Source organism: Mustelus asterias, chromosome 6 (assembly GCF_964213995.1).
Source record: "Mustelus asterias chromosome 6, sMusAst1.hap1.1, whole genome shotgun sequence".
Classification (NCBI taxonomy): domain Eukaryota; kingdom Metazoa; phylum Chordata; class Chondrichthyes; order Carcharhiniformes; family Triakidae; genus Mustelus; species Mustelus asterias.
In genome coordinates, this window is record NC_135806.1 from 107566380 (window position 1) to 107585411 (window position 19032).

The window sequence follows — 19032 nt, forward strand, 5'->3', positions numbered from 1 at the left end:
TGATGTGATTCTTAAGTGAATCAGGATGGCAAAAAGCATGCTTTTTTAATTTTATCTGTGGGTCAAGTCTGGCTAGGTTGACAGGTATGTAACTGTGATTGTACCTCATTATATCACTAATATGTCATTGTGGCCCTTTTCAAAAACTACAGCTAGGCCAATTCCAAATCACTCATGGCTTTTTTCATTTTGCACTTTGAATTTAAATTCTCTGTGATTGTGTTGTTACTTTTGTTTTAGAGCATATGCTGGCATTTGGAAGTCCGAATGAAGAGACATTCGTATTAACTCTAGTTGAGATCCCAGCCTCCTCCTTAATGGATTACAATGCATCTTCCACATCCTCCTTCCCTGTTTCAGAAGACACCTTGACGGTTGCTGAACCAGCTCTGCCCTTGTCAACGGAAAATGTTGAAGTTACTGAGTCTGTGAGGCAAGTCCTGTATTTTCAGGCTTGAGATGTAATTTGCAGTAGAATTGAGTTTAAAGTTACATGACAAAATTATTTAAATGCAATACATAAAAATATAAATGTGGAGAATTTCTGGTAAATAGAATCAATAGATACTTAGAGACAGTGGATGAGAGCTGGATTTATCACCCTTCCAGTATGGAAGCACCTGTTCTCTGCTCAACTCTTCCTTCAATGACTCTGTTGTATATATAAATCTCACTGAGGTTTAATGACTAGAAAAATAGCTATCTTTACTTTGTTTCATTGATTAATCAGACTCTTGTGTCATAATTAATATTCCACGTTACAGGTCTTTTCAATTGTCTGATTTAAAGTGGATATTATACATATTTTAATTTCTAGATCGATTAAAGGGAATGGGCATTCTTATACCAACACTGAAGATGGCATGGGTTAGCAAAACTGTTTAGATTCAATGAATGTTAATTGAAGAAGGTGCACGGGAAATGGCTGCTGTAGAAGGTTAGAACTAGTGTATGTAGGTGGCTATACTTTCTACCATCGCGCTCACAAAGACTTCTGGTTTATTTCCAATGTACTTTCCTGTTTGTTGATTTGTTTGGATCTTTTGCCTTTTTGGTGGCCAAGTCCCAAATTTGAATATCAAGATCTGAATACATCAGTAGCAAAAGATCAATGCAAGTATGTGAGTATTATTCATTAGGTTAATATGTGGTCAGTGGTGCTCTGTGCACCCTTGTGGACCTCAAAGAACGTAGGCTTGACGCTTGTAAGTAGATCACTGCGCGCTCAGTTCTAGTGTTCAGGTTTGTGTTGAGGGCGATAGCTCCTTTTCCCTCTAGGCTGTCAGTATCCTACGTGAAGTGAGATTGGGCAGTGACAATCTGCTTCCAGTTGAGCATGGAACCATTAAAGAAAACTATTTATTTATATAGTATTAAGGGAAGAATGTAGGGCAGTGGGATTAATTTTGGATTGCTTTAGTAAAGAACTCATACAGATGTAGCAAATTTGAATGGTTTTCATCTGCACTCTGATATGAAAACAAAATGTTGTGGATGTTACAGATCTGAAATAAACATAATGAGTGCTGCAAATACTCAGCAAGTCTGGCAGCATCTGTGGAGAGAGAAATAGAATTAACCTTTCAGGTAGTTGAGATGAATTCTGTTCATTGTCATTGACCTGAAACATTAACTCTGTTTCCCTCCTCACAGATGCTGCCAGACCTGCTGTGTATTTCCAACATTTTCTGTTTTAATAGGCATGGTTAAATATCCCTGATTCTAAATCTGCAGACCCATTAGAGTGGCCATATTGGGTATGGGAAGTGGATAACTTTATCCTAGTGCAGTGTGTGTCACCCTGATGTTATGACCATGATCCATTTTGTCAGAGCTGTGAACTTTTACTTTGCACCTGCTGTGCTATATCCAAGTTGCATGTGCTTCATGCTGGCCACTGACAATGTTCCAACATTCAGCATTAATATCCCCTACTTTAATGTGAAAACATTTCAACAAAGTATGTACGTAAATGAAGTACTCGTTCTTATTTTAATAGTTATGTTCCTGCATGCAGCTCTGAACCATCAATGGAGGCAACTGCAGTACACACAGTGTCCGAATCAGCACCACTTACAGAAAGTATACTACAACAACGGAGTTTAAATAAGCCAGGCTCTTGCAGAGGACAAATGGATAGAAAAAGGAAAGCACACAGTTTTAACGATAATCACGATTTTCCTGCTAAGAGTCCAACAATCACACCAATCAATCAGGAATCAATAGAAAAGGTTCCACCAACTGATGAAACTACTCAGTCAAGTTTAGTTACCTGCACATCACTTGAGGTAGGTGCTTTTTTTCCCCATTCATTTTTAAATTCTTTCATGGGACGTGTGTGTCGTTGACAAGGCCATGTTGCCCATCCCTAATTACCCTTTAACTGAGTGGCTTCACATTACTGTGGGTTTGGGATCACGTCGACCAGGCCAAGTAAGGATGGCAGATTTCCTTCCCTAAAGGACCTTAGTGAATCAGGTGGATCTCTACTACAATCAATGGCAGTTTCATGGTCACCATTACTGAGACCGGTTTTAAATCCTAGATTTATTAATTGGACGTAAGTTTCACCAGCTGCCATGGTGGGTTTTGAACCCAGGTTCGCAGAGCATTAACCTGGGCCTTTGGATTACTAATCCATCGACATTACCACACCACCATCTCCTCCAAGTCTTTTGACTCTGAAAGCTTGCAGGTTCGATTAGATCAGTTTTGTGGTTCATGGATGCAATGTATGAAGCAGATCTACTGGCACCATTAAAATGCCTGGCCAAATTCACTCCAAATTTTTCAACTGGTTGATTGTTTTTCTCCTTCAGCCTCTGCTGCTGTGAGAATGGTTAATTGGCCTGTATATCTACACCATCACCACCAAAGTTGAATTACTCTCTTTATTCATTAACAGAATGTGAGTATCACTGGCAAGGACAGCATTTATTGCCCATCTCTAACTGTCCTTGAGAAAGGTGGTGATGAGCTGCTTTCACAAATTGCTACAATTCATGTGGCGTAGATACACTCTCAGTGCTGTTAGGGAGGGAGTTCAGCAACATTGAAGGAACAGTGATATTGTTCTAAGCGTGCAAGGTCCTTCTAGGTTGTAGAGGTTGCGGGGTTAGAGGCTTTGTCAAGGGAAACTTGGGGATTTGCTGCAGAACATCTTGTAGAAGGTACACATTGCTACCACTGTGGAGAGAGAGAATATTTAGGGTGACAGATGAGGTGCTGATCAAGTGGAATGCTTTTCCTTGGACGGTGTTGAGCTCCCTAAGCATAGGAGCCCAATCATCCAGACGAGTGCATAATTTTCCATCACACTCCTGACTTGTGTCTTGTGATGGACAGACTCTGGGGAGTCAGGAAGTGAGTTACTTGCTACAGAATTCCAAATGCAGCCATGGTATTTAAGTTAAGTTTCTGGTTGGCAGTAACAGCCCCTAGGATGTTGATGGTGTTGTAAATTTAAAATGGTTATGCCGTTGCATGTCAAGGGGGAGATGGTTAGATTCTCTTTTTGGGGATTGTCATTGCCTGGCACTTTGTGTGATGGGTATGCTACTTGCCATTATTTTCCCAAGCCTGAGTGTTGTCCAGGTCTTGCTGCATGTGCCCAGGAGCTGCTTCAGTATCTGAGGAGTTGCAAGTGGTACTGAACACTACAATAATCAGTACGTTTCGCCACTTCTATCTTTCTGATAGAGTGAAGGTCATTGGTGAATCGGGTGAAGATTGTTGGACCTAGGTCACTATCCTGAGGAACTCCAGCAGTGATGTCCTGGGACCGAGATCATTGGCTCCTAACAACCAAACTTGCCTTTCTTTGTTATGACTGCAACTGGTGGAAAGTTTTACACCTGATTTAACAAACGATGTATTCATTCACTGACTTAAAATTTGTTAAGGTTCCTTGATGCCACATTCAATTAAATGCTGCCTTGACATTAAGGGCAGTCACTCTTTTCCTCCAGTCTGTGCAATTCTGCTCCACGCCCAATTCAATCTCATTCCTGCCCCAACTTGGTGTACCTCTATCCAGGAGATTGAGCTTTGCAAAAAAGTAAATCTGCTTCTTTGGCACTTCTCCTTTGCCCAGTGTTATTACTCTGTGATATCCCAGCAATTTTAACTTGAACAGCAAATCTGTAAGTAATTAGCTGCAGAGTTCCTTCTTCCATAGTAATACCCAACCAGGAAGGGGCCCTTGAGCGCTGGTAAAAGAGAAAAAATAATTAATCAAGTATGACATTCCAGATTCTTTCACTTGAACTATACTTGATCAGCTACCAGGCATGGTGAAGGAAAATTATGCTTCAGTGCTGATTTGTGATGATTTTAATGATCAAGAAAACAGTTTATTTTAATGTGTCCCAAGATGTCCAGGTTAGATGGATTAGCCATGAATATGCAGGATTATGAAGATAAAGTGAGGGAGAGGGTCTGGGTAAAACACTCTGTTAGAGAGTCAGTGCAGACTCGCTGGACTGAATGGCCTCCTTCTGCACTGTAGGGATTCTATGATTCTAGGTGCAACACAGGGTGAAATACACAAAATGTCAAACTAATCTGTCCCTTCAAGAAGCTGAGTGCAGGTGTAGAACAAGATGAGGTACACAGTTGCCATATGTTCCAATAAGTTACTTAATATGAATTTAGTGCCCCAAACAGCTCCTTTAGTATTCTAATTCTTCTTTGTTGTTTTTTGCACAGGAATATCCAGCAACTGCAGCAAGTAATGACTTGAGAAATTATGGTAAATCAATTATTTTTGTGTCAAGTATTTTAATCTTTGTAGAAACTTATGTCAGTGTCGATATGCGCGATCTTCTTGGAGGTCCAAGTATTTTAATGACAGTATTTGTGAATGCTAGTTAGTAACAATATCCCTATTTGCATTTTTATCTTCCTGATGCTAGAAAATGGAAAGGAGATGGGATTGTTATGGCTGACTCTGTGTGGCTGAACACCAGCCTGACTTCTTAAAGTCTTGTGAAAATACTTGAGGTCCAAGGACAGTAGTGGGAACTTGTGTATGGAGTCAGTAGAGATAGGCGAGGTGATGAATGAATACTTTTCTTCAGTGTTCACCAAGGAGAGGGGCCATGTTTTTGAGGAAGAGACGGTGTTACAGGCTAATAGGCTGGAGGAAATAGATGTTCGGAGGGAGGATGTCCTGGCAGTTTTGAATAAACTGAAGGTTGATAAGTCCCCTGGGCCTGATGAAATATATCCTAGGATTCTTTGGGAGGCAAGGGATGAGATTGCAGAGCCTTTGGCTTTGATCTTTGGGTCCTCACTGTCCACGGGGATGGTGCCAGAGGACTGGAGAGTGGCGAATGTTGTTCCTCTGTTTAAGAAAGGGAATAGAAATGACCCTGGTAATTATAGACCGGTTAGTCTTACTTCGGTGGTTGGTAAATTGATGGAAAAGGTCCTTGGGGATGGGATTTATGACCATTTAGAAAGATGCGGATTAATCCGGGATAGTCAGCACGGATTCGTGAAGGGCAAGTCGTGCCTCACAAATTTGATTGAATTTTTTGAGGAGGTAACTAAGTGTGTTGATGTCATATACATGGATTTTAGTAAGGCGTTTGATAAGGTCCCCCATGGTCGGCTTATGATGAAAGTGAGGAGGTGTGGGATAGAGGGAAAGTTGGCCGATTGGATAGGTAACTGGCTGTCTGATTGAAGACAGAGGGTGGTGGTGGATGGAAAATTTTTGGATTGGAGGCAGGTTGCTAGCGGAGTGCCACAGGGATCAGTGCTTGGTCCTCTGCTCTTTGTGATTTTTATTAATGACTTAGAGGAGGGGGCTGAAGGGTGGATCAGTAAATTTGCTGATGACACCAAGATTGGTGGAGTAGTGGATGAGGTGGAGGGCTGTTGTAGGCTGCAAAGAGACATAGATAGGATGCAAAGCTGGGCTGAAAAATGGCAAATGGAGTTTAACCCTGATAAATGTGAGGTGATTCATTTTGGTAGGACTAATTTAAATGTGGATTACAGGGTCAAAGGTAGGGTTCTGAAGACTGTGGAGGAACAGAGAGATCTTGGGGTTCATATCCACAGATCTCTAAAGGTTGCCAGTCAAGAGGATAGAGCTGTGAAGAAGGCCTATAGTGTGTTAGCTTTTATTAACAGGGGGTTGGAGTTTAAGAGCCGTGGGGTTATGCTGCAACTGTACAGGACCTTGGTGAGACCACATTTGGAATATTGTGTGCAGTTCTGGTCACCTCACTATAGGAAGGATGTGGAGGCGCTGGAAAGAGTGCAGAGGAGATTTACCAGGATGCTGCCTGGTTTGGAGGGTAGGTCTTATGAGGAAAGGTTGAGGGAGCTAGGGCTGTTCTCTCTGGAGCGGAGGAGGCTGAGGGGAGACTTAATAGAGGTTTATAAAATGATGAAGGGGATAGATAGAGTGAACGTTCAAAGACTATTTCCTCGGGTGGATGGAGCTATTACAAGGGGGCATAACTATAGGGTTCGTGGTGGGAGATATAGGAAGGATATCAGAGGTAGGTTCTTTATGCAGAGAGTGGTTGGGGTGTGGAATGGACTGCCTGCAGTGATAGTGGAGTCAGACACTTGAGGAACATTTAAGCGGTTATTGGATAGGCACATGGAGCACACCAGGATGATAGGGAGTGGGATAGCTTGATCTTGGTTTCAGATAAAGCTCGGCACAACATCGTGGGCCGAAGGGCCTGTTCTGTGCAGTACTGTTCTATGTTCTATGTCATTGAATAGATTTCATTCTCTTAAAACTTCTTCAATAATTTAATTTGTGCGCCTGTTCAGATTAATGGAATTGAACTTGGGTGGATGCCATTAAGAAGGTGAGATGGTTTTCTTCTGCCCTGTGCCTGACATACATCGAGGTGCTAATTCCAGATGCTTTACATATTTCATCTGAGTAATATATATTTTTCAAATTTTCACCAAACTTGTTGAAGTGCTCCTTCACTTTAACTTCACTTTGAAAAAGAAGCACAATTTGCAGCCAGTTTGTTTGTGCTCAAAGCTGAAATTCTACCACAATACATTTATGGGGATTAAATTACAAACTGCTGGCACTCTGTTCAAGTTTGTCTGAGTCCATATTTATACTTAACTAAGCATGACCAATTTTGAAAATGTTTTGAATCGTTCCTGAAAAGGTGCAGCTCAAATGAATCTTCCATCAGAATCCACTGAAGGCTTTACATCTACTCCCCTGGATGATGTTGTCAACCCTGTTCCTGTTGAAACAACAGCTGTTGTGTGTTCTGTATCTGCTGAAGAAATGAAAAAGTCTGGTTCACAGATAAGAAGAGGTACATGGCTAATTTTACAGAGACTTGTTTCATAGTGTTTCCAAATAATGAACAAGTTTACTTACATATCTCACTCGGTCTATTTAAGCAAAAAATGAAACAAAATATTGAATTAAGAACAATCTTCATCCTTGTCATTTCCTCTGCATTTTTTTAAACAATTGGAGAATCTCGCACTTTCTTCAATAATTTTTTCAAATTATTTTTGCTCATCTTAGTCCTCACTCTAAAGGAATATTTTAGGAGTGTCAAACTGGTGATAACCACCATGTTATTGGGATCAATCTGCTAGGAGACTGAACCTGGGTGCTATCCTTTTTGCTCCGGTTTCCTCCCGCAATCCGAAAGACGTGCTGGTTAGGTGCATTGGCCATACTAAATTCTCCCTCGGTGAGCCCAAACAGGTGCCGGAGTGTGGCGACTTGGGGATTTTCACAGAACGTCATTACAGTGTTAATGTAAGCCTACTTGTGACACTAATAAATAAACTAAACGTTTTTTTTGCAGACTGCTATTTATTTGATAATTTACACTACTCATTCATAGCTGCCTATTTCATTCGTGGTTTATTGATTTCTGTTGCAATTCAGAATGCATCACAAATTTTATGGTCATTTTATGACATTAAATATTGTGACGCTGTCATGCAATGTTCTGCACAGTTTAGCATGCAGAATCATCCTTGTGTTTTCAATCCTTTGTTTAAAAAATGAAATTCTTTCCCAGTTGTTACAGAATATCATTTTGAGTGTGTTCTTAGAAGCCATTTCTCTGATGTAATTGTTTTACTAGCTGTTGTTGAGGATTCTGAGCATGTGCGGGTTTTGGGCGGGCATCTCGGTCTGCAAGAGTGTCCTGCAAACAAGACCTGTTTTACCCGTGCTCCTGTTTTCATACTGTTTACATATTACTGTGATTACTGTTCTGCTGAGTTACTGTTGTTAAACTTCAAAGAAGATCCTTCCTTTAAACAATGTATTTGACTACCTTTATTGTGGTCTCAAGTTACCACACTAATTTATTCCAACTTGTGTCTTTAATCTTTCTAGGTAAACTCACTGTGAAACCTAATATTTCTACAAAGAGAACTACATGTAATCCTGCGATCAACCTCCCTGCTAAAAACAAAAACACTCCAAAACTTTCAAGAACTATACCTTCTCCTTGTGTTTCTAAAAAAAGCTTACAACCTGAACTAACGTGCAATTTATCAGTTGATATGAACTCTGCACAACCGCAGCCAGGATCTGTGTCCCATAACCTGGGTCAAACTGATGCACAAGGAATGGGAACTGCCACTGAATCAGTTCATTCTACAGAGACTTTGGAAGCAGACACAGATGTGGGCACGACAGGAGAACAGTCTGGAATGAGTACACAAAATACAGCTTCCACTTCTATTAGAAGTCTGACAAGGTAAATTGGAAACATATGATTTATAGAATCATAGAATCCTACAGCACAGAAAGAGGCCATTCGGCCCATCGAGTCTGCACCAACCACAATCCCACCCAGGCCCTATCCCCATATCCCTACATATTTACCCACTAATCCCTCTAACCTATGCATCCCGGGACACTAAGGGGCAATTTAGAACGGCCAATCAACCTAGCCTGCACATCTTTGGACTGTGGGAGGAAACCGGAGCACCCAGAGGAAACCCACGCAGACACAGGGAGAACGTGCAAACTCCACACAGACAGTGACCCGAGCCGGGACTCGAACCCAGGTCCCTGGAGCTGTGAAGCAGCAGTGCTAACCACTGCTACCGTGCACGAGTCTGGTTTAAAAAGCACTTCAGGAAGGAAAATACAGATAAGTAATTACCCCCATCTGACATATTTAAAGAACAGCTTCAGGCTCCCATTATCTTGAACACCGGGCCAAGTTTATACATCTTTCATTCATTTGAGAGTTAAAAATTTCTATTTTCAGAAAAAAAGTAGAAGTCAGTTTAAAATTTGTATTTCTGATTTTTCATTGAAGTTACCAGAGGCACGGATTTTTTCACCCTTTAGTTCTTAAAAGTTAACCCACTTGTTTAAACAATGAGTTCCATATTGGCTCTGAGTGCTCGATGTGAACACTGCACATCAGAGCAGAAAAGCATGTCCTGTTCCCAGCATTGACATCCCATATCTTAAGTAAAGAAAAATCCAAAATTGTTCCCGTTCTGCCAATGGTTCACTGTGCTAATTTGCTTTGAGGTGAATGAATCCCATAGTGTTAAGAAGCTAAATTTCTATTAATAAAGACTGTCTGTTAATTAGGTTCTCCCATTATAAATTGTTTTAATTTAGCTCATACTTTTCACCCAACCAGTTTTTGTGATCGTGTCATCAGCTTTCATTGCTTAATAAACATTTCCAAGAACTTAAGTTCTTTCTATGTTCTGATTTTTAAAAAGAGATGATGATCGTAAGACTCCTTAAATTTTTGTGAAGTTGTTGCTGAAGACCAACAAAGCTACCTCATGATTATCTGAATCTTGTATTATTTCTTTAAACTTTTAGGAGTTTTTGTTGACTGTTTATTGGTTTTGATTTTTTTTTATTAAAAAGGAACAAGAAAGTCCTGTCTAACACACCAATTTTTAACTTGTGTCTCGTTCCACAGAATAGAATCCTACAGTGTAGAATGAGGCATTCGGCCCATCGAGTCTGCACCGACCACAATCCCACCCAGGCCCTATCCTCATAACCCCACATATTTATCCTGCTAATCCCTGACACTAGGGTCAATTTAGGGTCAAACTGTTTCTTTGCACGGGTCCCGCACATTTTTGGACTGTGGGAGAAAACCGGAGCACCCGAAGGAAACCCATGCAGACACGGAGAAAGTGCAAACTCCACACAAACAGTGACCCAAAGCCAGAATTGAACCCGGGTCCAGGCGCTGAGAGGCTAGCCACTGTGCCACCCCATTGTGAATAAACTGCCTAAACCTCCTTATTTCTAAGATTAAGAAGACATGTCAGTTTTCCTAACGAGCATAAATTTATCTGGAATTATCATTGTTGCTTTTGTACTTGTCTTTTCAAGGGTAATATATTTCCGATAATTAAATGATCAAACCTGAACAAACTGGCTTAGTTAGTTGCTGTACTACAACAATGCTTTTGGTTTGTTGTCAAACCCTCTACTAAAGAAATGACATGCCTCCTTTGTCTTTTTTTATTATTGCAACCAAACACAAGGACAATGATCAGTCTTAAGACTGTCGCATTCTTGCTCCAGCTAGAACTGTTTCCTTTTGATGGAAAGCCAGAAATTTACATACAACCAGCGACCTGTGCGAAGAAACAGTTATTTTTTGATTGGTCACAGGGTTTACCTAAAAAAACAAATTTGCCTGTAACTGATCTTGGGGCGTGTGTTTACAATAATTAGGGTTTTTGAGTTTAAACAAGCACAACTTAAAGCATTGCAGTAGAGCGATAGGTTTTGTTTTATATAGCATAAGGCCTGGACTATTATCAGGACCATATCATTTGGCTCAACGTGGATAGCCACACAAGACTTTATTTAATATTAGCGTGCCTCTCAGGACTGATTCGAAGATACCCCACTCAATCACCCTTCTAATTCTCCGTTTGTCACTTCTTTCAGCTTGAAAAGTTCCCAATTTATGGGTATACTTTATGTTCTAAAGCCAATTTTGTTTAGTCAAACAGAAACCTATACTTTCTACTCGATAACGCCATACCTGAGTCAATAATCTCTCATAATTTAGACCAAATATTACATACAGTGCAATCTCTTCCTTGGATACCAATCAAGACTTCTAAAACAGGAAATGTCTTTTTTTTTGTTTCTAGGCATATTGCTTGAAAAAATTTGATCTACAGACGAAATTGCTATTTTGCTTCACGTTTTTTGTCAAAGATTATGGATGGCACAAAGGAAAGCCACGGTCTAGAAATATTGGCATGGGCATGAAGATGAGTAATGAGGAAGAGAAAAGATTATTTCAGTTTAATGTTTAAAGATCTTGAACTCTAGACCGTGGCAGACCTTGGTCCACAGACTTGATTTGTTTATACTAATGAAGGTCTTTTGCTGAATAATTATTTAAGATACCCCATTGATCATGCAATCCTTTAATACCATCTCTCATATGGAGACATAAATCTATTTTCTGTCATGTAAATTACTGAGTTATATCAGTAATTTTTTTAACTGAACTGAAATTTAGTTGTCAGTAACATTCTAAATTTGACTCCACTTAAGACTGCTGACATTTTTCATTTAAAAAAGGTTAAATGCAAGGTTTTATTTAAATCTAGGCATTTTACTTTATAGCAGTATTTTTAATTAGCACAGATATTGAAATCTGAATGCACAACTTTAATCTTCTGCCCTCCACGATGTAATGAAAGAAATCTAACTATCTGTAAAAAAAAAATGCTGGAAAATCTCAGCAGGTCTGACAGCATCTGTGGGGGGAGAATAGAGCCAATGTTCAAGTCTAGATGACCTTTCGTCAGAACTCAAATGTCCTGCTCTGACAAAGCGTCACCTAGACCTAAAACATTGGCTCTATTCTCTCCCCACAGATGCTGTCAGACCTGCCGAGATTTTCCAGCATTTTTTGTTTTTGTTTCAGATTCCAGCATCCGCAGTATTTTGCTTTTATTTATCTGTAATAATGAACTTCCTGAATTTCAACAGGCCAGGACGTAAACCACGAGGATTTCTATCCTTTATATCAAAGAAGTCATCTGAGAACGAAAGTGAAATAAAACCTCAAAGGACAAAACTTCTGAAGCCCCGTATGAATCTCCCACGGTTTGCTGGAAAAAGGTCGATCCCATCTGGGAAAGATGCTGGAGAAACAACGACAAGTAGCTCTCCTCCTCCTGCAAAAAGAAAATCATGTGAAGAGACAGACAGGAGCCAACCTTTGAACAGAGGTTCCCCAACTGACGTAAGATACCATTCTGTTTTTAACTTTCTGCCCCTTCTGGGCTCCTCAGATGCGTAGGGTGCATGGGGAGGGCTAGTCTGCTCGAGGGGGAGTGGAGTTCAGTGTGAGTTACGTGGTGTCAGTTCTGTAGTTACTGAGGAGTTAGACTACGATTTTTCTTGTCTAATATTTCCTGAGTAACTATTCAGGTAAGTCTCAAAGAACTGTCTGAAGTTCTTGACTCTAGCTGAGGGTTAGAGATATTTGCGGAGCGTCTGTGGAGTAGGCGACTTTCATAGAGGTCAGCATGTTTTGCAGGATCCTGATGTACATCTTCGTTCGTGCATCTGGTGTCTGATGAACTGGAATCATAGAATCTACAGTGCAGAAGGAGGCCATTTGGCCCATCGAGTCTGCACCGATCACAATCCCACCCAGGTCCTATCCCCATAAGTCCATGTATTTACCCTGCTAAACCCCCTTTACTTTAAGTGGCAATTTAGCATTGCCAATCAACCTAACCCGCACATCTTTGGAGTGTGGGAGGCAACCGGAACATCCGGAGGAAATGCACGCAGACACGGGGAGAATGTGCAAACTCCACACAGACAGTGACTCAAGGCAGGAATTGAACCCGGGTCCCTGGCGCTGTGAGGCAGCAGTGCTAATCATTGTGCTGCCCCAAAGCAATCATTGATGATTGAATGCTAGTTGGGAGATGCATGTCAGGACCTCACTGAAATCCTGACTTGTGCACATGAGTGGAAATTGCCCTGGAAGTTTAAAATTCTGATGGACTGATTTCAACTGCTTGGGAACCTCCATGAACACCTCCGACTCTGAGCTCAGGGTCAGAGACTTTGGCCAGATACACAGGATACTTGCCCCGGTCATGTTATGCTAGTAAATAAATGGTCCAACTCAGGTGACTAACCCATGTAACTCAACGGGACACCAGAACCAACCCCTGCTCCCCCATCCTTTCTTCCACGACCCGCAACTACCGCTCTGATCACCTGATTAAACCTCCCCCCATCCAATCTGATTACTGACTGACCACTTGTCTGACCTGGCATGGCTACCACTTGACCCAGCTAGCCACCGAGCCATTCACTAACTCATTCACTTAGTGAAAAACTTAGACCTTCAAGACCTTGCTTGAATATGGCAGCTACTCGTCTGAAAAGAGGACCTGTCCTGTCTTCTTCTATCTTTTCTTGTACCTTTAAATAAAAGCAAATTACTGCGGATACTGGAATCTGAAACCAAAAGAGAAAATGCTGGAAAATCTCAGCAGCTCTGGCAGCATTTGTAAGGAGAGAAAAGAGCTGACGTTTCGAGTCCAGATGACCCTTTGTCAAAGCTTTGACAAAGAGTCATCTGGACTCTAAACTTTACCATCTGGACTTGAAACGTCAGCTCTTTTCTCTCCTTACAGATGCTGCCAGACCTGCTGAGATTTTCCAGCGTTTTCTCTTTTCTTATGCCTTACTGCCTTCTCTTTGAATATGCAATCCTCTGACTCTAAAATGCTTCAGCTGGGATCAGACATACCAGCTGAAAAATTGCAAAATGGTCAACGTGCGCAGCATCGACTCTGATGGGGAGATCTAGGCCGATATTGTTTAAGGTGCTTTGCACTGCATGAGTTGCATGGTAAATTAATCCCTTCGAGCCACTTTCTAGCCGCAATCAACAAGACATTATTGGTTAATTACCATTTGTGTAACATTTTGTTTTATTCATTCATGGGATATGGGTGTCGCTAGCAATGCCAGCATTTATTGCCCATCCCTAATTGCCCTTGAACACAATAACACACTAAATAGAAGCAGGAGTAGACCACTAGGCCCTTCAAGCCTGCCCCGCCATTCAATACGATCGTGGCTGATCAATGTTGATTTGGAGTGCAGCCCATGTCATTACTTAAATGCCTTCTCTCTGCTCTCTGCAGGTATTATGTAACTCATCATTGCAGAGTTGGCAGTCCGAGTCTTATACGGAAGAGGCCTGTTGTGCAGTGGAACAGGACACGGAACAGATGCAGCCAACAAGAGTTGCTGAATATTTTTTCAGTGACATCTTCACAGAAATGGATGAGGATGAACAAGAATGAAGAAGAAAGAAAGCCTTGAAGCTGCATTTTGAACTGGTGCATCACATGATATGATACATTCACGGCTTCATTACAGAATTGGAAGAAAAATGATGTTGAATATAAACAGGCCTTGTTTGCTTTTACTGTTTTTTTGCACTGAGATCTCCTATAAAATACTTCTGTGGTGATATGAATGTGAACGCAAAAGGTTGGTCAACCACTTTACATTATCAGTCTTTCTTGGTAGGAAATACCAAGACTATTGTAACAATATTTTTCTTATTAATTTCACAGGCATTAAGCTGCTGCTTTACCATTCTCAATATATTACAACTTTGTTAACTGTACAATAAGTTTGTGTTTACAATATTGATGAATCTCCAACACGGTTTTCCTTGAATCTCAATAAATCCTTTGTCATAAGGGATGCATTTGCCCAATTGGAGCGCACACTACAAAGTGGGCAACTTAATTTTCATTTTGATAAGCGGATCTGTGCTTGCTTATGTTTCTGTTTATTTCATTCACCCACAATTTACTATTGAATTTCAATGAACGGAACACGTGTACAGACTACAAACTCAGATTATTGCACTTTAACATCTAAATAATTAATCAGGATCGCTTTTTAAATATGGAATTTAGTATCCAAAATACTAATAGGTTAAGATACATTTTGACAACTGCATTCAGCGGACTACTTTTTCCATGATTTAAATGGGTTATTTTTGCTTCAGGTTAATTTTAAATACATCATATTGAAGCAATAGTGGAAACCAAATGAGAAAACCCATATGACATAGAAAAAGATACAAATAAATGAGCATCTAATTGAAAAGGATAATCTGTATTAATGAAATAATTCATTGGCATCTAAGCTGAAAGTGTATTTTCAGTTCTCGGATGCAAATTTTATTGGTAGGGGGAGAAAATGGAGTTAGGGACTGTGTATGTTTGTGCATGTTTTCTTTACAAAAGCAGCTGAGTATTAAAAGTGATTCCAAAAATTTGTTTAAGCAAATTGCTTAGGACCTCATTCAGAAAATTGCTTTGTGACAATTTTGCAAATTTTTGGACTTTGCTTTTTTTTTCAGCATTGGTCAATAATATGAATTGCACATAGTTTGGTAAGCATCTCTGAAGGTCAGGATCTTTCTCTTCATTATGTCTTTTGTTCTTTGAAGAATGTGCCTTTCCAGCAAGCATATTTATATTTCAGATTCACGGGTGTGAAATATATTGCTTGAAGTTGCCATTCCTTTTAAAGTTTCAGTATGATTGCTGAGTGTTTGAAAGAAAGAAACACTTGCAAGTTTGGATGTGAAACAGGCATCTTCACTGACAGATGAATTTTAAAATTTTCAATGATTGATTTAAGTGTAAAATTGCAGTGGACTGAGATTTATTTGCATGTCATACATGTCAACAATGAAATACACATTTTCTTTTTGTGAAATAACCTGCACTTGTGTTTGTGTTTTTTCAATACAATTATATATAATATACAGAAGATTACTTTTAGGTATTTGTTTGCATTAAATGAGAATTTTTTTGGTTAAATCTTTTCAAGCTCCTTTTGAAACTTGCATTTTTAAAAAAAATATTCTGTTGGATGTGATCCATTAGTTAACATTATGGACATGTGATGTGATATTAAATGTACTGACTGTATTTTAATATGGGTTCACAATCACATTTGTAGATAATTTATCTCACTTTTTGTATGAATTATTACTTAAGATGTGGCTGTAATGTAAGATATTACTACAGATGTGGCTGCAATATTTTTATCGACTTCATTATGGGGGGAGAAAATGAGGAACACAAATTATTTTGTGCTAATCAAAATGTGAACCTTGTTACAACTGGTAAGTGACCCAGCTGTAGTCCATGCTGTAGAATGTTGATGTTTGGGGCAGCATATCTTTAAAATACTCATTCACTTTTGATATATCAAAAGGTTCAAAGGTAGGAAGAAACATCCACTGAACAGTGTCTCATGTTGTGTGCAAGGCTCCAATTTTGGTTGGAGATAAACTCATAGTCGGGTGTAACAAATACTGCAGCCAAGCTAGGGTGAAGAAACGGTATTTTAACATTGGCCATTTTGTCTTGCATCTTGGTCATCAATCTGTGGAACATCTTGAGCATCAGGAGTTCCATGAAAGATCTATGGCAAATTCTGACTGTTAATTAGACAGACGGGTAGAAATTCATCTAGGTATTGGATCGCCCACCCATTGCAGTTAAAGGAACTGAACATCAGCCAATCTGACTGCCAGTTTTTGCCACCTAGTGTTGGGAGCAGTGTCAAAGTGTTGAGAAGAAACTCTGGAAGTAAACAAAAAGTTAATTATGTAAAACTTCACAAGTAATGCTAATATATATATATGTGGCAACACACAAAAGATGGTTTGAATTTAGTTTGTCCCTGATTAAGCAATTGGGTCAATTGCACCACTCAGCACTCTGCATATATGTAAATTGTTACAGTGTTGTGTTCACTTGGTTGCAAATATGTATGTAGTTATTTACTGAATGACTAACTTCAGAGTCATTACAGCATCTTCCTTGTTTGGAAGGAACATTACAGTATTACTGCACAGATGAATTCATCTATGGACTGATTGTAAATTCTGTAAATAAAAGTATCTTATATAATTTCTGTTTATGTCTGTTTACTATGTTGCTGAGGTTTGGCATTGCCACCAGGCCCTTTCTTATTCCAGGATCCTATAAATAGACAAACAACTGTGTTTGTCTCCCCACATTCACAATTTTCTGACATGTTCCAAACACTTGAATATATTTATTAATACATTATGACCAGTGGAGCCTAAAGAGTGATCAAGGCTACGTAGTTTATTTTGCCCAAATTTAATTTAACAGCCTTTTGCTATGAGCTTCATGTTGACTCGATACTGCTAGTAAACAATATGCACATTTTTAAAAATGACTTTCCATCAATGTTGAGAGCATATGTTTCCTATTCCATTGCATAATAGGAAGTGTTCATATCTTAGTCAAAATAAAGCTACCATTCCCTAGCCCATCAACACAGTTTATAAATAGTGTGAATTACAGGACATAACCTGTTAAGTCCGTTGTGACTTCCAACATAACGTTTTCATTTTTCCTATTTCATGCTTTTAGTTTTCAATCCAGTTTGCTAATTTCTTGGCTATGTGAGTGAAGCAGCCCAGGTTCAGCTTCTGACATTTAGATACTTGGATCTAGTAATAAGATAAGGAGAAGCCATGATTATTTTGTGTTGCAGTGCTTTATATTTGTAAATTTCATGTTGTATTTGTCTACTTAAATATTCTGTCCAATGCGTTCTATAATTTCTGAGCTGCCTCACTTCATTTTTAAATTTGACTGCTCTGTATTGAGTTTGAATTAGTCGTTTATTAATAGTGGCTTCGGTACTGAACTCTGAAGCTACCCACTCCCTCCTCTTGAACTTTGACATAACCCCTCTAAAAACTATTGATCAGTTTTCTGTTAGCTGTTTTTAATGTAATCTCTTCCTGGTGTTTATCCTGAATCTACACTGCTTATAGCTCAGTACACTTTCATGGAGAATTTTTTCAGAAGCCTTCTGGAAATCCAGTGTTGTACCTTAACAGTTACCACTTTCTCAAAGAACTTAGACCAATGTTACAGGGTCCCATTACATTAGATGTATGTACTTCACTGACATGAAAAACCATCTGAAGAGTTATTAACTTAAAGACTAAGGAGGTTTTGTTCTCATTACAATCTCCTGTGCACAGACACCAGATCTGTAGTTCGGAAGATCAAGAATTTTCTTCTCCAAGACACAATTTATCTCTTTACTGTTTGTAGTAGTTTGCTGTGTGCAAATTGGTGGCCGTGTCCCCTACATTATAATTGTGACTGCACTTCAAAACTACTCCTTTGGCTGTAAAGCAATTTGATAGGTCCAGTGGTCATGAAAAGTACTATATAAATGAAAGTTTTTTTTGCATGAAAATAGTTGGGGAATAGTTTTTCAAGGTTATATATTCTGCATTCATTCACGCTTTTTCAACGCGTATTTTAAAGCAGAGGGGCCAGACACTGAACAAATTTGACCACTAAGAGATTTAGAACACTTGTGTAATTGATTTTGATTTATTATTGTCACATAGAATCATAGAATCCTTACAGTACAGAAGGAGGCCATTTGGCCCATCGAGTCTACTGACCACAATCCCACCCAGGCCCTATTCCAATAATCTCTCACATTTACCCTGCTGATCCCCCTGACACTAGGGTCAATTTTACCATGGCCAATCAACCTAATCCACATATCTTTGGACTATGGGAGGAAACCAGAGCACCCAAAGGAAATCCATGCAGACATTGGGAGAAAGTGCAAACTCCACACAGTGACCAAGGCTGGAATTGAACCTGGGTCCCTGGCACTAAGGCAGCAGTGCCATCGTGCACGTGTATTAGTATACAGTGAAAAGTATTGTTTCTTGTGTGCTATACAAAGCATACCGTTCATAGAGAAGGAGAGGGTGCAGAATGTAGTGTTACAATCATAACTAGGGTGTAGAGAAAAATCAACTTAATATATGGTAGGTCCATTCAAAAGTTTGATGGCAGCAGGGAAGAACCTGTTTTTGAGTCAGTTGGTAGGTGACCTCAGACTTTTGTATCTTTTTCCCGATGGATTATGCTGGCTACTTTTCTGAGGCAGCGGGA

General features: G+C 39.7%; 1 protein-coding gene across 7 annotated transcripts in view; it reads left to right on the top strand.

The window, feature by feature from the left end:
* Positions 1–16981, top strand: part of LOC144495050 (uncharacterized) — a 78006-nt gene extending 61025 nt beyond the window's left edge. For 5 of the 7 annotated variants that reach the window (XM_078214880.1, XM_078214881.1, XM_078214884.1 and 2 more), the window contains 7 exons: positions 241–433; positions 2000–2288; positions 4708–4750; positions 7158–7313; positions 8363–8729; positions 11984–12239; positions 14173–16975. In XM_078214880.1, the coding sequence (XP_078071006.1) occupies positions 241–433; positions 2000–2288; positions 4708–4750; positions 7158–7313; positions 8363–8729; positions 11984–12239; positions 14173–14334 (1466 nt within the window). In that variant the 3' untranslated portion in view covers positions 14335–16975. Of the gene's footprint in view, positions 1–240; positions 434–1999; positions 2289–4707; positions 4751–7157; positions 7314–8362; positions 8730–11983; positions 12240–14172 lie in introns of all 7 variants that reach the window. The other 2 variants (XM_078214883.1, XM_078214885.1) reach the window with 1 other exon arrangement.
* Positions 16982–19032: the final 2051 nt, after the last annotated feature.